Source organism: Semicossyphus pulcher, unplaced genomic scaffold, assembly GCF_022749685.1.
Source record: "Semicossyphus pulcher isolate SPU_LCO1_2020_fin unplaced genomic scaffold, fSemPul1.0.p SCAF_19, whole genome shotgun sequence".
In the NCBI taxonomy this organism is placed as follows: Eukaryota; Metazoa; Chordata; class Actinopteri; order Labriformes; family Labridae; genus Semicossyphus; species Semicossyphus pulcher.
Genome location: NW_027211692.1, coordinates 11266714 through 11278810, shown reverse-complemented (window position 1 = coordinate 11278810; position 12097 = coordinate 11266714). Strand labels below are relative to the sequence as shown.

Below are 12097 nucleotides of genomic sequence, written 5' to 3'. Positions count from 1 at the left end.
CAAGTTTAAATAAATATATTCTGAAGTCACTCTGAAATACTGATTTTACGATGTTACTGCATTTGATACTCACACGTGTACAAGAAAGGAATGGCTCTACTGTGAAAAACGATAAATATTTATATGCTTCTGATTAGTTCCCATTCAAAAGCAGCACTGAAATACACAATACAAGAAGAAGCGGATTAGATTCCACTTCTGAATTTATGCACGTGGATGATAGAAAGTGAGAGGCCCCTGTGGCTCGCTGATTGAATGGGCAGTGAGCTGAGCAGGCAGAGACATCATACCTCAAAGTGGATCTGGAATGTACATTCATAATGCTGCCTATACTGTAGTAAAATATGCACAATGTCACTCTTTTAAATTGCACTGCTCTGCAGAAGCATCCCCTGGAAGTCCTCTTTAATAATCAAGCGCCCTCTCCCTCAAATGCTCGCCTGTCCCTTTGTCAGCACAGATAGTCGCCTTTCACGATAAATTTAGTAAAACGTGACGGATGCAGAATTAACTCAATCAATTTTGGTAGCCGACATCAAAAAAACATTATTCTCATCCGTACACCCTCATCCGTATGGGCAAGGCTTCTACTCACGCACAAATGCACAAAAACACACACTAGGATGAGTCAGACTCATGGGTCAGGTGACCCCTCCCCTCACGGCAGAGTCACTGGTGACGTAGTCCGACAGCAGACATGTGATCAGACCTCTGCCCCTCCTTTTCCACGCCTAAGTGAGTTTCTGTCTTTCGGTGTCTCTTTTATGACGACAGGCTGCCATATGGCCAAAGTCTTGCAAGGAATACAGATGCTCTGCTCGAATACGGCTCCTCTCTCCTGCGATCCTCTTCTTTGGCTCTGTCTCTCTCGTTTTTTCCCAGTTACTTCCTTTACAGCATTATCTATCTCTATGTAATCTACATTCAGATGTGCTATCCAAAAAGGGAAGTAAAAGTAGGCAAACAGACTATTAAAACAGTCTGGAGCTAAGTCTCTATTTGGGTCACCTGTCAGTTCTATTAAAGCGGTGATCAGAAAGAAGTAAATGTGGAATGATTAGGAAATGTGTCTTTTATCCTCTGCTGTCAGGAGCGATCTTTCAGCCCCCTCCTAAGAGAGAGATATCTCCCTAATATCCTGCATCACTCTTCCCTGTCCCCGGCTTGCTTCCTGTAGGCCTCATTGAGCAACTGAATCTCCTCCTGATACCCCGAGCCCTCCTGCGTCTGCCGTCGGCTGTTCTGCCGGTGAGCCTCCACCGTGTCAGGTATAGTGATATTGATGGTCTCTGCCTCTGGGTTGCCGCTGCCCGGGATGAGCAGAGAGTAGGAAGCGGTCTCGCCCAGGTCGCAGGAGACGAAGCGGTTCTCTCTCCGTGAGTAGCGCAGCGATGGGGAGCGGGCGTGGGTTGAGGACTGGCTGATGTTGGAGATGATGGAGACGCTGTCCATGGCCTCCTCGTTGTCGCAGATCTCCAGAACCTCAAGGTGGATTTTGACGTTGGTGTCGCCCACGCCAGCTCCTATCCCCATCCCCAATTCGATCTCCATGCCCATGCCCATCCCCATGCTGTTGATGTTCACGTCTCCAGCCTGGCCTCCTGATCCTGGGTCGTCTGCACTGGGCTCGTGGCCAACGGATTTGGAGCGATACACCTCCACCTTTGAAGCAGAGAGAGATTGTTCAACCTAACTGCCATAAATCTCTAGATTCCTAAGAAAAATTAATAAAAGTGTCTGCGGTGACCTCCAGAGTTGGTCGCAACCACTCTAGTCAATGCTCCAAAGCATGCGCCGCATTCCGTCTCCGACACGCCCCAGAAGCATCTCTCCGCTGTGCTCCACAAAAAATACGCGGCGAGTCTATTTTTGACGGAGGCCGCTTCAAGCACGCATCAAGCTGAACAGAGCAGATCGCTCCAAACAGGAAGTCAGACACGAGAACAGCATAGAGCATCCGGTCATTTCAAAATAAAACAGCATGGTCAGACTCCTGTTTTTATATCCTGTCACCGTATCAACATTGTGTCGTAACCGGTGGCTCGAAGCCAGGAGTCAATCAATCGCTCAGAGGGAGAGGTTATTCTGACGACGAGAAGTTTATCTCGGAGGTGCAAACTGAACTGTTGTCTGTTTTAACGTTGATATTATCGCGTGATTTTGCAATTCCTGCATGATAATGTAGTTCACCATCGATAATGTAGTTCCCTCGTGATTCCGCAAGGTGTAAACGAGCTGTGAGTTTATTGTAGTCTTTGACAGTAACGGCGTTTTTTGCACTAGAAACGCCTATTTTCGATACAAAATCAGTGCAGTTCGCTAAGTGTCCTACGCACAAAAAAAAGGGGTGGGTATTCCGATTTCAACTTTGTCAACAACATTGGAGAAGCTAATCCTTTCGTTTTTTCAAGGGTACAATTTCCAGGTCTAGTGCTAATGCTAATGCTAGGACAAGATTCCTTTACATAGTTTGTATGATTTCTTTGTAAAATATCCTTGAATAAAGGCAAATAATTAGCATGCAGAACATTTTAAAACAGATTTAATGGTTACTACCAAGGGAAGAGGAAGTGCCGCCAGACAAGTTTGTAAGCTAGGAACAGTAAGCTAGCAACGGTAAGCTAGCAACAGTAAGCTAGCAGCAGTAAGCGCGGGTGACAAGCGCTCTGAAATTGAGGTCGTGGGCACTGCCAGCTAAAAACACATCTGACTAGTTATGATAGCTGAATGTTGTAATTTGACATATGAAAAAAAAGTACATGTATTTTATTTTTACCATTGTTAGAGGAGAAGATATATTACTCTCATATATGTGTATGAAGCTAGCCAGGAGGTAATACGCTTAGCATAAAGACTGGAACCTTCTATACCTATCATAACCATGTTGTATCTCATTTCTTTAATCCACAGGTAAACTGTTCTCTACTCAAACTTGTAAGTGTTTGTGCACAGCTGTTCCCTCCTTCCTCCAGTCTGTTTCAGTCTTGCTAGCTGTCTCCCGGCTCTTGATGTTCAAAGGACAAACTTAGAGTCATATTTATCTTCTCATGTAACTCTCAGCAGGAAAGACAAAGCATACTTCCCTAAAAGTCAAACACCTTTGATAAATCGCTCAAAATGAACCATAATTTAAGCAGACATATTTTTCAAGACACTTCCCTGAGGGCTTTTACCTTCTTGGCATTGTTGGGGGAGATTTTGAGTCCGTCGCTGCTGACCTCGTAGGTGGAGAGAGAGAGGGTCTTCCCTGTCGGCGCTTGGAGGGATACGGTGCCTTGAAAAGCGCACAGGGGGATCGACAGACCACCTGATGACCTCTGAATAAGAAAGGGCAAAAAAAAAGTCCTATTACTTGAATACACTCATCGTATTGCTTAATCCCATCTTCGCTGCTCACCATGTTATTGACAAGAAGGACAAAGCCTACAAGGTTCTTTAGCATTCACTCCCTTCGTTCGAACTAATTGAGCTTAGATTGTGTCCATGATGTCACGGGCAGGGAGATAAATGTGTTGACCAACCATTTCTGTCCCAAGAGTTAATGAGGCTTACATGTAGGAGCCCTGTTAACAGCACGCTGCTGCTTAAATGAGATGTTAGAGCTCCATGTATACAGCAGCTATAAACCTTTCAGTTTCACAGCTAAAAGATAAAGCATGATCGATGAACTATTTAGTTATCTGAATTTTTCTATTAACTGATATTTTTAATTTTCCCAGAGATATATTGGCGATACAGCGCAGCCTCTGTTAGCATGATGTGTTTAAGAAAAGGCTGTCAGGGGGGAAAGGAGGAGCATCCCGTGGTGAGGAAACAGCGGCAGGTCGCATTAAGCCCTCTAAATTATTTAGATCCGTTCAGTGTAATGATCTGATTGTGACAATGAGGCACAATAGAGACAAAGAAGATGTCAGTCTCTCGTCCTCCCTGACTCTCTCACTTTCTCTGAATGAAAAGAGACACAGAACGAGTGAAAGAGACGCTGATGAAGCTGGAGACACGTCAAGATATTTAAATAATGATCGGATGTGGGGAGTGATGGGCATTGATGGGTGTGTGTGTGTGTGTGTGTTCTACATTCACATGACTTATTATTTTGAAATTCTTTTCATTATTTCGGCTGCACGGTGGGTGCAGTGGTTAGTGCTGCCGCCTCACAGCTAGAAGGTTCCTGGTTCGAATCCCGGTTCGGATGCAGGAGGCCTTTCTATGTGGGGTTTGCATGCTCTCCCCGTGCATGTGTGGGTTCTCTCCGGGAACTCCCTCTTCCACCCACAGTCCAAACACGTGCTCGTTAGGTTAAATGGTGATTCTAAAATTGTCCGTAAGTGTGAGCGTGAAAGGTTGTCTGTCTCTGTGTGTCAGCGCCGTGATTGACTGCCGATCAGTCCAGTGCTCCAGCCCCCCGCGGCCCTGAACAGGATAAGCGGTAATAGATGACGTAATAATATAATTAATTATAATTATTATTATTATTATTATAATTATAATTATTTTAATGTATAAAATCCTGCTTGTAACTGATGCTACCATGCCAGTTTTGTAGTGCCTTTAACGTATATCCTCAGGGGCATGACGAAAGATGGCTATGTTGACTACCAGGCAACAATATCTAAACAACTTTTACATGGATGCCATGAAACTTTCATGTGGTTGAAATCTCCCCTGACTTTTTCCTCTTCTATCACAGTAGAATGTTTGTTTTATTTTAAAATGTCTTGTTAAAGGATCAATATGTAACACTGACAGCTAGCGTCTAAAAAGGGTACTGCAGTCCAAATTCAAAATATTGGAGAGCGTTGTTTCCCCCCGCCCCCTCCTCCCCAGATTCGAATGCTAGCCTTTCCTGCTTCAGCAGGGGAGACTTATCGGTCCGCCCCAATGACTGTATATGGTCTGCCCGAGGGCCGAAGCTGCCGCTAGCTTCGGGGCTAACTCCCGGCACTTTACACACACAGCAGCGAGCAGGAAGCAAGACACGGGAGCGCGGCTTCAGTCCTGAGGAGTACGTGGCTTTATTACACACACAGCCTTACTGCACAGTCGTTCTGTTATTTTTATAACACTCTGCTCGGATCCCCGTTCACTCTCACAACTCATGCGCACACTCACTTCCTGTCTCTCTCACTCACTTGCTCTACCACCCACACTCACGCACTCAGCTATTCCCAAACAGAGCTACGCTTCCAGTACAACACGAAGCTCACACAGGTTGCCAGGTTGAGGACACTGAACCTACTCGAGCGCAAGACGTGCGCTTTGACAATGACAAGTAACGGGCGGGATCACGAAGGCCAAAACACACACACACACACACACACACAGAGGTTCCGCACCGGAATGGAAATGTCAGGAGGAGAACATACTGGCTGCAGCATCGTGGTCAGAGAAGCCAGGACCTGGTATTTCACCTTAGCATGTTTCCTTAATCTCTGATGACATATCACGGTCATTTTATGGTACACTCCAGTAAATATATTACATATAGCTCCTTTAACTATTGAATGGATTGCCATGAACTTTGGAAATGGGTTTTAATGATGCTCAGAGGATTAGACTTTTTATCCCTGGATTTTTCATTTCTGGAAGCAATTTGAAAGATTTTCACTGACTGTAATTTTTAAATTAGACTGGTAATATTCCGACTCTGCTATGAGGTTGACATCGGCGATTAACATTAAAATGTCTGTGGGTAAATGCAATCCTTTCCCCCCCCTCTGGAATGAGTTGCTATAACTTTGATGACACACTTTTAAGGGATCAAATACCTGCGACACTATTGACATTCCCTTTAGCCTGTCCTTTGTGCCTCTTGCTAATTAGCTAACCTAGCATGCTAACAGTACACGCAAATGTGAGTATGTTAGCGTACTAAAATATGCTGTCTAGTTTATATAAGCTACAGGAATCTTTTATTCATGCCATCATAATCTTTTTATTCATCCATTCAAAATCAATATTATTTCCATTCCCTTCCTTGCAGGCTTATGGACAAAATGTACTCACAGTTTATATAGGGACAAACAGGTTTTTAGTTTCCTACATCTGAATGCACATTAGGGTCTCCATTTCCTCTCTTGGAGGGGGACTTGTGAACGCGCCCCCAGCTCTGTTCTTGCTAATAGAGAGCATAAAGTCACAGAAGGGGTAAAGATGTCTTTAAGCTCTAATTCCACCTCTCCCTGCGGACGCTGAAGGCCAGAGGGGCTGACAGTAAGGAGGACAGGAGCTGGGTAATGACATCTAGCCTGCTAACGAGGAACAAAACACAGCCAGGAAATTCTATCAATCACAAACTCTTTAAGTCTGGCTTTCATCTGTTGTGTCGTGGCTTTGTGTATATTCACAGTATCTGTATGTGTGTGTTTGTGAAGGGGAAAGATGCTGGTCGGGCTGTATTAGTGCTTGTATATATTGACCCCAATCAATGTATAAGATCCAATAGAGCGTAATATACACAGTTTGCTATTAAGAAGCAGAGAAGTAGGACAAACACACACTTGAACACACAAATACACAAGCTAGCAGTGAACATCTGAGACTGATACATGATGCAAAGTGAGTGCCAAAGCTGAGCTGGAGATGCATGCTTCGTGGATTTTCCACCCTCTGGTGATTTTCATACCAAACATTTCAGACTTATGAGTGGAGCTGAGACACAGAGGAAGACAGACAGAGAGGAAGCATTTGTGTTTGGATGCACATGTATTAATGCTTGTTTCCAGGCATGTCCATGTCTGTTAGTTTTGTGTGTTATGTCTCCAAAATGAGCATCTACTATTCTGCCAGTTTCGATGGCTGTGCTGTTTTCCTGGAACAGAATCAGGCTGTTTTTTCATCTATTTTTTTTTTTTTATCTCTAAGATAAAAAATGCATTAATTATTAGGCCTTTTGTCTACCAACTGGGTCCACCAAAACATGCAGCATTAAGCTTCTGGTATTACACGAGAACAGGACGTCAACAAGAAAAGAAAGAAATGGATTACAAACGGATTAGCGGACAGAGGTCGGTGAGCCTGGAGTTAACCGTCTTGAGCTGCATTGTTTACATTCGGTGCTCTTTGACTCATGCACAGGAGAGTGCAACATTCACGAGCTTACCTTCAGTGGACAAAGTCTCCTTAATACAGATCGTGAGACTGTAAACACTTACGCCTTAAAAACCCACCGAACTGCAAGGTAAAATCGATTAAAAGAGCCGAGCCTTGAGAGGCTGCTCTGATTTTACAGGGTTTGATGAGCGGCGATGAATAAATATTTGGTTTTCAAAGACAGCATGGCATTTCTTCCTTAAATGGTATGCTGCTGATAGACTCTTGATCAATTGCTCTATTATTCAGGATCCATTTGAAGCTTAGCACCGATGAAGGCAGTGCAGAAAGAGGAGAGGAGAGGGAAGAAGAAGAAGAGAGGCTAGTGTAGAAGGCAGTTTAACCACTTTATCTAAATCACATGCACAGCTCCGAGTCTGTCAGCTGGATTTTAAAATAAGCACACTCACAGATGCACACACACACACACACACACACACACACACAGAGCAAACAAACAGAAAGCCTGACAGGAAATCAGACAAAATGTGTACACTACTTTCAAACCTGGCTATGTAAAGGAAGCATGTGTCTCCGTGCGCCTGCACAGGTGCACTGCAATAACACAGCATTTCATTTCCTTTTAAGCTAAATGTAAACACAGAAAGGGAGATTAAACAGCCCTCTGTTTTACAGCACTGAGACTGTAATCACTCCTAAACGATCGTCTCCAGAGAACATCGCCATATGTCGCCTGCAAATGCAGCAGTTGTTTGACTAGATTAGGAAAATAATCTGAGTCTGAGTGTGGAAAACTAATTAATCCCAACCATAAACCTCAGTCTGACATATACAAATGGCTTAATTTGATGGTTCAACAGCAGGCTAACTTCTCTGTGTGGACAGTATACCTGTCTGGGTGTTCTCTCTGATTTACTCCTGCACCACTCCCAGTCTGTCAGCTCAATTTTCCGACACTCCTCGTGCGACAGCCTCCTCTCGGCCCCCTCGAACACGGACGACGCGTCTGTGAGATTGTGATCCTGATGAGAAGACAGAGAAGGGACACAGCGGAAGCCTCCGTCGTCATCGTCATCATCTCCGTGGCTCTCATGAGGGAGTGAGGGACAATCAGCCAGAGCCTCTCCTCCGCCGGCGACTGCTTCCAGCAGCAGGTCTGCGTGAGAGGAGCTGTCCACAGGGCAGGGGGTGCTGAAATCGAAATTGGGGCCCAGGCTTGAGAGGCCGCCACCTTCCAGTGCATCAAGGCAGGGATTAGGGAAGTCACAGTTAAAGAGGCTGTGATAGGCAGGCTTCTCAAGGTGGGGACTGTTATTAGACATGGTGGCATGTGACAGTTTGTACACTCCATAGCCTTGTTGGAAGGAGAGGTTGAACTCAAATCTTCTTTTCATCTCTGTGGACAAAGGAAAACTTTCACATCATTGTGTATTGCACAGATCCTCCTATATCACATTGGGAAAAGTGGGTTCATTGTTGGTAAATGTTACCACGCCATGCTTTACCTGAGGGTTCCTGCTTCGGATCCCGGTTGCAGTTAATGAAGCAGCCGCACGGCATGTGGATCCAGCGCTCAGATAGCACGAACAACGGAGTGACCGCGGGGGCAAGCAGAGTGAGGAAGAAGCTGAGGGTCTCCAGGGAGGAGCTGCGTACATTCAGAGTGTGGCGGACCAGCACCAAAGTCTGTGAATGAAGAGGAAGGGGAAATTAATTCACCCTAGGAGTCAGCGATTCAATATGCATGAGGGAGCGCGGGGGGAGGGAGGGAGACGTATGAATGGAGAGAAAATACAAAGAGCGTTCACCTATACTGGGCTTTTGTGATGTTATTCCTTTATACTATATCAATGCAGTTGAGTAAATTGCAACATGATAAGAGATGCAGTGTTCAAAGGTGCACAGGTGTACAATATTGAAAATAAATGTATGTATTTGAGCGCTTATTAGAAAATAATTTTAATGTCCAGCAACAGGTTTAGCATTGTTCACAATATGAGCTCTTCAGTATCTTGATTTAAAATATAAATGTTTATATCTAAAGGGTTTCATATTAAAGCTACCAGATTATAAATTAATAATGAATGCATCCTTTAAACTACTGCAGTGTTTCCCGAAGTTGCCTCAAGGGACATTTTGGCTCTCTTCATGGGTCTCAAAAAAAGGAGGGATATCATCACAGGAGAGAATTTTAAAAGGATTCTTCTATTCAGACATAAGATCCCACATTCTGTTACTTTAGTACACAATCACATGGTGGTTTGAGATATATGGCACTATAATGGCACTCATTTTGGGCTGTCTGACATCTTTGTTGACCCGGTAAGAGGAGGCACTTCCTCTTTCTATTTGAAAATAGGTCCTACACTGTAAACAGGTGAGAGGTTACTCCAGTTTAATGGGACAGGTCCACTTTTTTGGATTGTAGGCTACTTTTATGAACTTTCTAGCAACATCTCTCAGGGCAAATTATTCCAACTACACTACAACTACACTGTACACAACTCCAAAGGTCAGAGAAGGGGTCATCATTTGAAGCCTATTAGTGGAAATATATTTGGCAGGGGTGTTTTTTTTAATGGCAGGGCATTAATGAATTATCTTTTCAGCTTGGCTTCAACTACTACCCAACGTTTATCACGCTGCTCACCATTATTGGCATCCACAAAATAATTCGGACCACCGCCAGGATCATGGAGAAGCGCTTTTGTGCAAACACCACCGGCGTGTCCTCCACGGCAGCTCTCCTCTGCCCGTTGACAGACACCGGGGACAGCCCACTGTCCTCTCTCTCTCTGAGATGTGTCCCGCATGAACTCGGGCTCAGCTCGTTGTACGCACCGAAACTTTTGTTCAGGCTGTCCCTGGAAAACGACTGGAGATCACAGAGGGGAGCGGAGCCGCTCAGACCCCTCGCCATGTCCAGATAGCTGGGGTACAGCAGAGTCCTCTGTGGCTCTCTGGAGCACAGCAGCTGGTAGGTGAGGGGGATGAAGAAGAATAACAAGCCGCAGAAACACAGAGAGTATAAAGAGAAAAGCAGCAGGATGTAGAAACTGTCGTTCTCCGGGAAACACCCGAGAGAGGCCGGCGTAAAGCTGCCCCATCCGCACAAAGGTAACACACTGACGGTCAGGCTGACCGCCCACACACCGCCGATGGCCCACATCACTCTCAGGGGCCGGCGCACAGACTGAAGCACTCCGAATCTCTTTGTGACATAAAAAGTGTAGGCTGCTATCAGGCAAGCCTTCATATTGCTTGAAGCACCTTGAAACACGTACAGAAGTCCCGACAAAGTGCACAGACTGCCCGACCTTCCACTCCCATCTGTCTCCCACTGTAGGAGCGTGAATAAGGAGAGTGGGACCACACTGAGGAGGTCGTCCACGGACATGGAAGCCACGATGAGACACAGGGAGGTTTTCCTCCTCATCCGGAGGAGAGAGAGCAGCGAATACACTCCTCCAATGAAAGTAGCAGCTGCGATGGTTACGCACAAGCCGAAAAGCAGAAGGCGAATTTGCCTCTCCACCCCCGCGGGGTCTGTCTTCTCGTAGGTGGCCGTGGAAGGGTAGCTGTGGTTGGGCGCCGGGGAGCTGAGGTGCGTCGTGGACATCGTCAATGAATTACCTCCGTCTCTTTGGGCACTTTTTTTAATGGTCAAACCTGTGTCATTAGCCTGCAAAGTTTTCCGTGCTGAAAGATGTCAGGAACAAGCGCCACATCGTTAAAATGTACAGATTATTGGAGCCACATCCTTCCCCCGATCCAAAAGAAAACGCACGCGTAACCGAAGCGTCCCAGCTCCTTGGATGTGGTGCCGTGCTGGTCCACTGTTCAAACCGCGCAATCAGGGCACCTCTCGGTTCCAGCTGCCGATTTACGCGCTTTCGTCATCATCGTTTCCTCTCACGGTATAATTTGGGGTTGGGCCAAACGCAGCCTACTACTACCGGTGTGTGCTTGTAGAGCTGGTCTGATGAGCCAGGCTGCGTTTTCATTTGTGGCATTTGTGGTTTGGCTCGACCCTTTCTCGGGTCATGACAGAGCCCAACACCCCCCCACCCCACATCACCTCTCTCCCTGAATGAGAGACCTTTGACTCAATACAAATGAGAAAAAAAAGATGTAGGCTACTAAAGATTTTTTCCCCCCTGACTAATGCAGATGTGACTTCGTGTGTAAGGAGCCTTTTATTTTGTGGTTAATTCCATTTGCAAGCCGAGCTGTGTCTGCAGCAGAGTGGCTCTCATTGTTCCATTTTCAAAACCTTTTCGGCTTAATGGATGCAGGAAACCAGAAGCCAGGGCTAAAATGATAAAGGAAGTATAAATTAGATAAGATTGGAGTGTTATCTCCTGACTGAGCGCGTTGGATGCTCTCAAAGCGTGGCTGAAAACAGAGTGGTTTAATGTGCTTGTACAGGTGTCTGTTTGTATTATTCATGCGCAATGTCACTGTACTCTCATGAGGACACAAAGGATGCATTCAAGGCAGTGAAGTAGTTAAAGAGAAAGTTCTCATCCAGCCTTAGTAGAACATATTCATCTTGTTGTCACCAGAGGCGTGTGCTTTAAAAGATAACATAATGAACGATTAAGTTGTAATTAAAACAGTCGGATAGATACAGCATCAAAGCAGGTAACAGCGACAACGTTGATAGATGTAATTAAACAGTATGTGACCCCATGGGTGGAAAGAGGCAGATTAGTTTGAATGCAACAGTGTGTGTGTGTGTCCATGTCTTTCTGTGTGTCCCATACACTGGCTCGGTGCGAGCTGGCCTTGTCTTGTCCTTCCCTGTAGTGCTCAAGGATGTTCAGGCTGAAGGACTCCTCAGTTTGTTGGTTCATGGCTGTTGATTTATCCTCACGGCGGCCCGCGGGTAGAAATAATGCTCCATGTGTCGTGCTCTGTTTATCACTGGTGGTGGATTTTTGGATTCGTGCCCTTTATGCAAATGCAAACATGGTTCTGCATGACGGCGGCGCATTACAGCCTCCTAAATCATGCCCTCTCTCACTGTATGATTTACGGTATC

The 12097-nt window shown here is 45.5% G+C and overlaps 1 protein-coding gene across 1 annotated transcript; it reads right to left on the bottom strand.

Moving 5' to 3' along the window:
- On the bottom strand, positions 1–10672 carry LOC138597342 (probable G-protein coupled receptor 149). Its single transcript, XM_069668932.1, has 5 exons — positions 9704–10672; positions 8559–8739; positions 7944–8449; positions 3174–3317; positions 1–1662 (listed from the first exon to the last, which is right to left on the bottom strand). The coding sequence occupies exons 1-5, from the start codon at positions 10670–10672 to the stop codon at positions 1144–1146; spliced, it is 2319 nt and encodes a 772-aa protein (XP_069525033.1). The 3' UTR covers positions 1–1143.
- Between the last annotated feature and the right edge of the window lie 1425 nt (positions 10673–12097).